Here is a 12,134-nt window from a genome sequence, read left to right as displayed (position 1 = left end):
ACGTGCATGATGGCCGAAGTCACAGACCGCAGCTCGTCTTCAGGTAATGCGCGTCCATGTGACTGGGAGGCGTGGCTTCGGGGTGAGCTCCGAGAGAAAGGGGCGTGTTTACTTTCGAAATCTGGCTGACTCTCACTGAGTTTTCAAAATCTCCTACCCTGCCTTTAATACAGAACAGAAAAGGTGAGACAAAAGGATGCAGGAGTGTCACAGTTGTAGGGCTTTTATTTTGAAACCATTAGGGTTTATGAGGTCATGCTGTTCTGCAATTCAACTGAGAATCCACATGTATTCGTCCCCTTTTCCTCACATGGAAAAATTCTGAATGAATCAGATCAGGCCAGGTCATCAACTGCATTGATTTTTCTTTGTCCTCTTCTCTTCTTCTCTGCTTCACCTCTCACTGCATGGTTCATTTCCTCGTTCCCCTCTTTCAACAGCCTCTAGCGTAAACCGAGCAGAACAAGTTTCATCCACTCCCGCCCCATCACTTAGCCTGTTACAGCCTCCCTTACCTTTGATAATCTGAGCAGATCTGGTCCCATGCTGCTACGTTAACCTTCGTCACCACTCACCGCCACATTACATCCTCTGCCACCTACGACACTCGTCCACACCCGCCCCTGTCTTCTGATAAACTAAGAAGAGCAGGTCCCATGCTGGTGTGTTAACCTGCCTCACCCACTCACCTCATTACATCCTTCGCCATCTACACTGCTTGCACTCTCTCTCACACTCAGCCCAGTCACTAACACCCCTTCATTACAGATAGTCTTCTCCACAGGGGGCTATCACTTCAAAGACACCCTGCTCTCGTCTTCCGTGTCTGCGTGGAGAGGGCGCCGATGATGGGGTGCGATGTGGCATATGGGAGGGTGAAACTGAGTGGAAGGGGTATCATAAAAGTGACTGAGCCGGAGCCGAACAATTTATGTATTTATTCATCACCAAGGAAGCCGCGTATTAAAAGGTCGGGCAATTTTCCAGGTCACTGACCAAACCCACACAGTGAGGAAGTGAGGGGATAAAGAGGACAGGAGAGGAGAGACAAGAGAGATGAAGAGAGAGTGAGAGCGGCTAAGATGGCAAGCTGCTAAAGGCAGTTGGACACACACCACTGCATGTGCGCCTCACCTGTGTGTGTGTGTGTGCATGAGCCGGGTACTATGCACACACTGTTTATTTGTGCATGGGAAAATGAGCGTGCAGTGAAAAGGTTTGTGTATATGTTCGCTTCTGTGTGCACACCGGCTGTGGTTAATGAGTTTGAAAGGTCAAACGCCTCTCAGAAAGATTAATGGGGTTTCCTAGGCACGGGGGTAATGGTTTACGAGGCCCAGCCGGACACATTTCCAACATGATGGTCATTACCACCGCAGAGCAGAGACGGAAGGAGCGATCGCAAGCAAAGGGGAGGGTGATACGAAACTACAGGGCAGAAGACAGCGTGTGTTTGTCAGTCACTGTTGTGCGTGCTGGAACACAACTCTGAGCTTTAGAGGACACATCCCTCTTATCTCTGATTTAGACTGAGGTGCTTGTCATACTGCGGTGCACTCAGGTACTGTGGGTGCCTTTAATTATTCATTTATTTGATTCAGCCGTGCAGGAGACGCAGGTACCCATCCTCCAACATACAGCCAGCCATGAATAAAATCAAAAGCAGAAAAAAACAAAATACCCTGCAACAGATGCTGTAACCCACACAGAACTGACATTATGTCTTGCATAAGTTGACTGTAGATCACATGATTAGTTGCGCCCACAGAGAGCAAACAGTTACTTATGCACAAAGAAGCACTGAAGTGCAGGAACATGTACACATAAGGTAACGTGCAGCCTCTTTCTCTCTCTTTCTGATATGGATGCACCAAAGAAGAAGAAAAAAAAAAATCAAAGTGTCCTAACATGTGTCATCAGGTCAGACGTGGTTGAGGTGGACCATCGAACATGAAAAACACATTAAAAGGCTGCAATTCCCGGCCGGCCTGCCTCAGCCGGAGCCAGCGAGGCGGACACTGACACAGCAAAGCAAAGATGAAGAGGGGCAGCTAATGGGAGTTTACTGTAGAGGTGTGGAGGGGGCCCCCATGTATGCCACGTGTATGCTGGTTCATTGGGATCTGTAGACATGATTTCTCATGTGACTTCAAAACATGAGCAGTGCAGGACACGGACACATGAAAAGGGGCCGTGTATCATGTTCTCACAAGTTGAGAAGCCAATCTAGTCACACTTATGTAACGGGCTGAGGACAACCGGACAACATTGCCTCAGCTGCAGCCTGTCTGAAGGTTCAAAGGGTTCAAAGAGCAGTGGATAAAGCTGCACCCAAAACAGAAAACACACTGATCCACAGCAACACACACTGCAGGCCAAAGGGCTGAGACCACTTCAAAAATCTGTCATGTAAATGTTTGAAGCGTCAGAACTAGAATTTAAGCACATTAGCAGCAGTGACCGTGTGATTTTGTACAAAAGGTCAAATTTCCTTGAGTTGTTGACAAGCGTTCAGATGACACATAACATCAAAAGCGTCAGAAATTAGATTATTATTCTGAGCAAAGAGCCTCATGGTTTACTGGGGGCCCGTGCATGGCGGTCTGAAGCACTCTGTGCATTAAACAGTGGGGAAACTATACCTTACCAGGAGATAAACTCACATAAAATGTATTTTCCATTTTTTATATGTACTGGTGTTTGAAGGCGCAGACATGTCATCTTGCTGATGGGGACATCAGATCAGATCAACAACACACTATGTGCCATTCTAAAGGTCAGTAACAAACAACAGATTTTATTATTTACTTGTTGACCCAGATGACTTGTTGACTCACAATGTTGTTTTCCTGGCATCACTCCTGCCTTACACCAACTTAAAAAAGAGAGGTGTTTCTTTAAACATTAAAAATTCAACACAAGTGTCTATAATCCCAAGTATAACAGCATCAATGTGCACTGTAGTTGTGTGTTTGTGCTTTATACACATTCCAGGACCTCTGTCACCTTCACAGCAGTGTGATGGGTCATCCTAAACCAGGCTCAATTGGGGTTGATGGTGTCTAAGCCAACATCTGAAATGGAGGGCAACACATTTAACCTCAAGCTGCACTTCCTTTCCCAACACTTTCCCCACCAAACCCTGTGAAGCTAGTCCATGATTCCACAGAGCATGCACGGCCAAAGAGACTCAAATACAGGCAAGAAAGAAAAACAGACATACAGTGCCTGAAATCTGGAAGCACAGATCCTGGATGTAAAGAACAAGAAAAAGTCTAAAAGCCAGCTTGGGTCTATACATGCCCACCCACATAAAGACTCGCATTAATGCAGCCGCTGTTTACTCTCAATGCAAAACACCCTGAGCAGAACATTCTGCCAAGAACACAGCTACAGCAGCACACAAATACACACCAGTGACATTTATCAACTTTAGACACCTCAGGACTGAAAGCCTGCCAACAAATACTCCTCTAATCCATTAGTATCCCAACAATAGCAGCACAGATGAATAATGTGTTTGAGGTATACATATCAGGCAGAAATATGTCTTAACTCTCAGGATCTGGCAGTGTGGGTGGTGGGAGACATTTAATTTATTTTTTTTCCCCTCATATTTATTAGACTTGTTTGCATATAACCTTTGAAGAACCTTTGGAGAACAGGCCCTTGAGATGTTTACATAAGGCTCCAGCTCGATTGCATGTCTGCAAAGAAGCTCACATTTACTCTTCACTGGGAGCTGGAAGACTTCTGACCTCATCTGCAGCACCAGATGATGATCGGTGTTTTATTCTCACCTACAGACTACATACATTTATTCAGATTCAAAAACTATTTGCTTGCTCCGTGTTTGGTTGCCGTTAGTGCGTCTAATATCCTCACTGTGAGCTGGTGTTTAGTTTGCTGAATTATTGCTGCAATGATTCAATTAACTCCCACACAAATTAATATTGCTTAATCTTTGATAATACGTCAACAACAGGTTGGTTAAGCTTTGCTGCAATTCGGTTCACCCTGTAAGAAAACTGCAGTTTCTGCAGATTTTGTGTAAAGTACATGCAGCTGCATCGATATAAGTCAACATTTCTGCATAGAGTCATCAATGAAATGAGTATCTATCAGAGGCAGCTGCACACGGCCCCATCCTAACTGTCCAATATGGCTGAAACACCTGCTAAACCCCCACTTTTCCTCCCACATGTGAACACATACGCACAAAGATTGCTCTTTTCCCCTCCAACACACACACACACTACCTCCCCCTTCTGTTCTGATGGCTCATTCTTGCAGATCCAGCAGAACAGCACTGCACCTACAGTGGTAGTAGTAAGGAATCACGGGACCCTACTGGTATCTAATAGACATACATACGATTTCTGCTTCTATCAAACAATGTGTTCCAGAGCTGCAGGCAAACAAGGATCCATCCGAGGTGCCTCGTTGACTTCTTATACCATCCCTTGGTTTGTTTGATTGTATGTAACTTACAAGCATCCTGAAACAAAGCAGCTGTGGCAGTTAACATCTCCAGTTGCCTTTACTTCCTGCCAATTTTATTCCTGTCACTTCCCTCATCTGCTGGTCCTCGTTTGGTGCTCCTCACCTCTGAACCTGGTGCACCTCCCCTGCTCTTTCCTGCTTGTAATGCATCATTTTTTGGATGACTCTCGTCTTTCTCTCTCCCGCCCTCTCCCTCCCTTTATTTCCCCACACCTGTCCCTGCCCCGTTACCCTTCCTCCCGCCGTCGCACTCCTTTCTTGGAAATGACAGTGTCCCCGAGGCCTTGACGGGAGAATGTCACCTCACCATCTTCACAAATCACTCTGACCTTTTCATACTCACAGAGGTCACAGTTATCTAGAGCAGCATGCTCAGGTCCAAGGGTGTCGTTGCCAAAAACAAAACAAAAAAAAGTGGACCGGTGTATTGGTTCTGGGCCGCGGCAGCAGAGCAGGAAATAACCCTGCATCAATCACAGGCAATTAGTCCCAACTGATGGCTGGGAAGGTAGAGTGCTACTCCATCGCCTGATGAGCCCAATATTAGTCAATCAGATCGCTTCTAACACTAATTATAAGATTCAGTAATTGTATGACTTCTAAGTGGAGTTTAATAATAAAATTAACTTGTTTTCATGCCACCATTAAACAGCATGAATCTATGTTTTTTTCCCCTGGTTGGCCTGTTACATTGAACTTTTATGTTAAAATCTGCCTTTGTTCACAACTTTTATGAGTACTGCAGCAATTTAGTACACATCAACAACAATCAGTGCAGAAGTGGCCAAGACAACCATTAAATCCTGGGTCCTGTGTTTTCAAGGTTCACCATAAGTGTTTGATCAAGACTTTTATAAGTCAGAGAGTTGTTTCGCTAAAATCAAGCCCCGAACACAGATCTATAATTCCTATTATGTGAGCTGTCAGACGAGCACACTCTCTGCACAGACACAAGGTTAAATGGTACGCTGTGAAGCTTGAAGTTAACATCCTGCAGGTTACACCGTATGACATCAAACAATGCAACTGCCTGCTGTAAATGATGTGTCCCAACCTGCAAACATACACAAAGAACTGGAAGAAACACTGTAGAGTTCAGCTCACACAACATTTGATCTAAAATGCTTCCCGTTCTCAGCAACACAGTCGAAAATGTTAGCTGTACATTTTGAAACTTGAGGTGTTCCAGCATTACAAGTTTGCAGGTAAACAACAGGCTGCATGTCTGCCAAGAGCACATTTGAGTCACCTTGGCTATACTCTGACATGACACTCAAACAGGATAAACCCACAGGTTACACTACAGTTTCTGATTCTCTCTGCCTCACGTTCTCACTCACTCTGCTCCCCCTGCTTCTATTGTTCTGTACCTGCGCTCTCTCTCTCTCTCTCGCTGCTGAATGGATGGACGCGGCGAAAGAAGGGAGTGAGAGAGGGAGGAGAGCAGGAAAGTAAATGAGATCCCGATGAGATGCCAAGGTGTGTTAGCTGTGAGGCGTGGGGAATGAGAAAAGCGACTTGAAGGGAGGAGGAGGAGTGGCTAGATTGACTCTGTGTGTGTGTGTGTGTGTGTGTGTGTGGTGCTGGTTGTAGGATGGTGGACACCCGGTGCTGCTTGTCAGAGCCCCGCAGCTGTATTAGCGTTTGCTAAGTCAGCTCAGGATGCAGCAGGCAGGTACAGGAGGGAAGGAGGAGAGGGAGAGGATGACATATGAGAGGAAGAACAAAGGAAAGCAAAAGGCAGAAGAAGAGGGTAGCACAAAGGAAGGAACAACATTCAACACAAGAATGTAGCCTCACATAAAAGCAACACAGGAAAATGCTGTTGGCACAAGAGGGGAAATTAAATAAGAGCACAAAGGGACACATAACAGCTACTAAAGGATTAAAAGATGCACAAGGGCAGATGGGGAAATTCATGAATGCTGATCAAAGAGCCACATGAATGCTGTCATATAATATAATAGAATGCTTTAATGGATACTTTTAAAACACCAGAGCCTTCATGCTCACACTCACACCTCTGCTGATAAACATCTCTCATGGCAGAGTTTCTCAGTCAGAACTAACACAATACACCTAAATAGCCCCATTTAATGTGCACATAATGGCACAGAGAGAAAGGAGGTAAAGAAAAATCTCTCCGGTGTGTTCCCTATCGCTCACATCCTTACCAACAGTAAGAGGAATTGCTGCCAATACCAGCCTTCAGGAGCACATTGCTTTCACAGCAATTAATCGCTGTCACAACATCAATTAAACAAAAGCTAGCATCCAAAATCCGGCTAGCCAGCATTCCAGGGAACCAAATCAATCTGGCAATGAGGCCATGTGTGGTGCATCCAATGCTCCAGAGAACGCGTGTGTGTGTAAACCCAAAAGAGAGGCAGACATTTTTCTGTGTGTGAATGTGTGTGTGTGCACAAAAAAAGCCCTGAAGTACCAGAAAATGTCACACCATGCGTGCCTGCACAAGTGTTTCACGAAGAAGCTTGCATGCAAGTGTAGCATGTTCGTGCCAAATGAGTGTGTGCATTTGATCCTGAGTTGCGTGTGTGCCAGATCTGCAATGATGAGTGTCACCGATATACGACTGTGAAGTGCACTTTATATAGCTCACTGTGTACATATACACGGTTGATGCTTTGCCAGGGGGGTCTGAAGCCATTATGGTCTTTCTCACTTCAGTTGCACAGCTGATTAGGATCACTGCTGGCTTCACATGTAAACCATCCACACACAAAACGCACATACATCCAGCAGTTTAAATTAAGCTGGAATGATACAAGTTTCAGTCGCTTACAGTTTCTTTTTGGCCAACTTGTGAGTGCTGAAAGTGTTTATCGGTGGCAATCAGCCAGGCTGCTAAATCACTGAGCCCCTGGCAGTACCTTTCCCAGCTCTCCTACACACTTCAGTGCAGATGCACAGGGGCAATTAAATAAGCCAGGAATCCAAATCCCAATCCCTCACCAGCATTAAATCTTGATAAAGCACCCAGCAAATGAAACATTCTACATCCCTACAGACAGGAAGACAAAAGGAGGACTGTCCTAAAAATATAAATATATATTCATTTAAAGGAGTGAGCTGTAAAATGGGGGAGAGTTGCATCCATCAGCTCATAATGCATCCTGTCATCTGTGCCACAGCATCAGTGACTGTTAGAATATGAACAGACAAAGAGACCAGTTGCACAGAGATGCCGTGACAAAAGCCGTCTGTACAAGTCTCATCTCTGTGACCGCGGAGCGAGGGTTTCTTTCTCATGAGGGAAGGCTGCCTGCACCAAACTGACTTTTTCCCTTCTTTCTGAGGGAATCATCACATATTTACAAGGAGCTCTGTGTAGGACCATGACTGAAACACGGCCCGCACACTTTTTATTAAGATAATATCCTTTAACTTGTCAGCTTTTTTAATTTGATCTGATGCGCTTCTTCTTTAACCAGTTTGGTCTGTTTTTTTTTCTGAGAAGCAGCACTAAAACGCCACGCTCATCTGCTCTGATGTTAGGAATTGAGAGACTAAATATCTCTTTAGAGGATATCTGTTTGGAAGCTCAGGATTTTCCCGAATTCATTTGTTTAGAGTTCAGCGATCACAGATGCGTAAATCTGTCCCAGCGCTCTGAAACGCGTGGATCCATGAACAGGGCAGAGATTTCCCATTAAAATAAGTCCACAAACCCCACTGCCCTCTCATCTCTGTGCCTCGTGCACCTGTTTCTCCACGCAGAACAAGTGCAAATGCCAAACTATCTGCCTGTGCGCCGAACAAAACGCCGCCTGCCGCGGTCACCACTTTGGAAACAACCGACACACAAAACACGTTTCCCCCCCCCCCGCCACGTACCTTCTTCGGTGTGACACTCTTTCACTTCGTTCAGCAATAATATCCAAAGCACCGAAACCAGCGTTTTACGGAGATCCATGTTTCTCTGGCCAGGTCCGCGGGGCTCTTGTCATCTCTCTCCAGCCTGCGCGCAACGCACCGCAGCAGAGACGCGCTCAGCGTTTGAATGGAGCGGATGCCGTCTGGGCAAGTAGTGCAGGATCCAGAGCGCCACACGGCCTATATGATATCTCGGGGGAGGGTTTTGTCTGGGAGATTGACATCGGGCGAGCGCAATGAAGTGGGATGTGCAGCCGAGGGTACGGGAGGGTCGACCTATCAAAGAAGCGCAACCTGAAATCCCCGCGCCAGGTGTTTCCACTACAGCCAACAGATCCACGCCGCAGCACACAGCGCGCTGATACACAGACCTGTCCTCAGACAGAGGGAAGAGGCTTAAACTAAGGATTCCGATGGTTGTGTTTGATCAGTTTCATTTAATATGTAACATGTGCAACCTAAAATCTATTAAAGTATCGTTTTTAATATATAAGAAAGCAAGAAAAGCCTGATTTCAACACTGTAAAATATAAAAAACCTTGTTTTCCATGATTATGTCAAATCATAAATCCAAATGTATGTCAAATTTTCAATTTGCATACATGAAGAAGAAACAATGCCTATTAGTTGATGTGAAGAAACACAAACAGCAAACCGTCTCACTTAAAGGAGAATTTTTGTGGACACTGAATCTCAATAGGGGGAATAAAAGGGACATCATGGAGTGTTAATTATCTGTATATAATATATAATTGTATCATATCACCCACATCAGCATGTGGAGGTGCTGACAGCCCTCACAGTTAAGCAGACTTGCTGCAACCACCTAAGCCACAGCTGGTCCCTTGCTGATGATGCTATGCGTAGGTTAAATGCCAAACAGCTCAACGGTTAGCTTTTAGAGGAAACAGTGATGACCACAGTAGAGTTAATCTTTCTATTTTTGGTTGTCCCACATATTTTTGACACTGCCCCCAAATGGCAGCGAACAGCTATGACAGCTATGTAGACCTGCATGTCTGTGTGTGTGTGTGTGTGTGTGTGTGTGTGTGTGGCACCAACACAAAGTGTCAGACACTGATACTGACTGGCAACATCCTTCCAACAAAGATAGCTGTGTTTCCAACACCGAACAGAAGTCTGACTCTGAAGCCTCGCAGGAGAGGAGCTGCAGCAGGAAGACAGCAGCAGTATGTGAGTGAAAGTTAGAGGGAGCTGTCCCAGCATGGCTTGCTGTCGTCTTAAATATTAAAGAAATAAACACACACTCTCAAAGCTTCGGGGGACAGGAACACACTCCTGTCCATGCACTGCGATTTACAAACTCTCATGCTCGCAGTGACAGGTTTGAATGGAAGACTAACAGGGAGTAAGGAACTCAGACCTCAAAGAAAACACACAAGCAGAGACCTGCTGTAGAGAGAATGGAGGTAGGCTAATGGTGTTAGCTGACCTGCTATTATATAAACAGGAAAAACATGCAGTTTTAATACTGTTTTATGTTTGCTAATACAACCATTTCTTCATATTAATCATTTAGACCCAAACAGAAAGGCTGAGTTATGATAAAACCTGAATTATCCTTTTACATTTAAAGCAGCACTCGTATTTTAATCCACATAAATGATACAGTTTAACATTTTACACCCCTTTCTTTTCAATCCCCATATTGACTGAAGATCATTTCTATAATGAAAATGACTTCCTTCCTCAGGAGACTCTATTGATTTGATACTACTTAAAGTGAGGAGACGAGCTCACAGCACTCTGCACTGACGCAAATATCACCCAGACTTCCTGCTTCTGTTTCCCTTCAGAAGGAAAGCCACATCTTTTTACCATGTTTAAGGAAAAAAAGATGTTTAATTGTTGTACATCACTGTGACCAGAAGGACATGTAGACACAGGAAGTGTCTGCACTGTTCAGAATTGATCATTCTCACAGTTTAGCTTGGGCAGCAATACGCTTTATTGCAGATTGACAAGCAACACAGTGTTTTTGCAAAGAAAGAACTAGTGATGTGAGCACAGGTTGAATCTCCAGTCAATATATGCTGAAAAGAGACTGCAGGAAATTCTCTTAGCTCTCTGTGCACCATTACAGAAAGAAAAAGAAACTATTATGCGTTTCAAAATATGGTACATAACCTGTTCTTTTAATTAAATCCAGTTCAGATCAATAATAAGTTCTTCAGTTTTAAGAGCAAGTGGCTCTACATATTACGCTGAACCATTAATACAGAATTCTGAAGCATTCAGTTGTAAAAGTTCAAGCCTATTCATCAGTGTATTTACTTTATCAGGTGATTGTTCCATTGTTTTTCACTCTGACATTACAGCTTCCTGAATGAACCCATAGTGCAAAGCTCATGTTTATTTATCTTGTTCAAAGCATAAATCTGAAACTTTCCCACAAACCTAAACCAACCAAAGCTTTGCTTTAATGATCCACTATTTGGCATTTGTACCACTAACCTTGGCTATTTAGCTACTTTTAAAACTTTAATGACATGCTAATGAAAAGGCTAGTCAGCAGACCTAATTTCCCCCCTAAGCCAGCCCTGCAACTACCGGACATAAAGCAGCTCTCTAATGAATGTAAGACAGTACTGTTAATAACACACACACACACACTCTCACCTCTGTGCAGTGGTGTGCAAACACACTCACATTCCGCCTCTCTCCTCTCTATGTGCTCCATAATCAACAGTAGGTCTCATTATCACCGTCGTCATCCGGTCCCACTCCATCTACTCTCACACACACATGAAAACACACACACACACACACACACACATCAGCCTGACTGATCCTCCCCCAGCAGGGGGGCTGGTAGCCTCAGTTCTGGGAGTTGATGAAAAATGATCATCTGTCCTCCTCTGTGGTCATTACTCACAAGGACAGAGGCCAACAGGCCCACTCAGTTATTCTGTGGCTCTTAGAGGCCACACAGCAGTCTATTTGATGCTTTTTATATCCACCATCACCACATCTGGCAAATCTCAAAACCTTTAAATGTAGCCCGTGTGTTACAGCATGTGTAAGTTCATGTATACAAGCAGGTTAGTCGTCTCTACCAGCTGGCCCCGCCCCTTCTCTGCTCCGGAGAATGGAGGAAACAAGGTGGGAGAGAAGTCACCTTTTTGACCTCTTTCATTTCCTTCACATGTAGTCATTCACGTAAAGAAGAGGAGAACAAACAGAGGAGAGGTGTGGAAATGTAACTATGTGTTTAAGAGTACAGAGTGAAGATCATCACCAGGTAAAGCTGCATGTGGAGCGCCTGTCCCCAGTTAACTCATACCTTTCATTATCCAGGCTTTGCCAGCACTGTAGGTCATTTTCCAGAGAATTCATAGCAAACATGTGGGCGTGTTGACAGAATTGATTCCATTGTACAGAATGTAACTGCTTTGTACTTCTCCGCTCGCCTGTATAACGCCTTTCACACTTGTTATCTGTGTTTATATCAATGCAAAAACAGCCCCTCTGCAGCCTTACCAGCAAGTAGGTAGAACACGTCTGACAATCTCCTGCTGTGTGCCACATTCTGTCTGAAGTTTATGTGTGAAAATGTCTACTGTACTTCTTACATTTTTTAGACCTCGTAATAATAACAACCACGGAGAATAGTGCCTCCCGACATGTTTCAGGAAAGCTCCTGTTTAATTCCACAGGTTTCTTCCTTCACAGTGCAGAGAGCAGGTTTCTACACTCGAACCCACAAAACAAGGCTT

The 12,134-nt window shown here is 44.6% G+C and overlaps 1 protein-coding gene across 1 annotated transcript in view; it reads right to left on the bottom strand.

Annotated features, from left to right (window-relative positions):
- epha10 (EPH receptor A10) overlaps positions 1-8,445 on the bottom strand; it is a 108,842-nt gene extending 100,397 nt beyond the window's left edge. Inside the window, exon 1 of the mRNA XM_028421538.1 lies at positions 8,359-8,445. Within this exon, the coding sequence (XP_028277339.1) occupies positions 8,359-8,437 (79 nt within the window). The 5' untranslated portion in view covers positions 8,438-8,445. The remainder of the gene's footprint in view (positions 1-8,358) is intronic.
- Between the last annotated feature and the right edge of the window lie 3,689 nt (positions 8,446-12,134).

This window comes from Parambassis ranga, chromosome 2 (assembly GCF_900634625.1).
Source record: "Parambassis ranga chromosome 2, fParRan2.1, whole genome shotgun sequence".
NCBI lineage: Eukaryota > Metazoa > Chordata > Actinopteri > Ambassidae > Parambassis > Parambassis ranga.
Note: the sequence above shows the minus strand (reverse complement) of the source record. Positions and strands in the feature narration are given on the sequence as shown.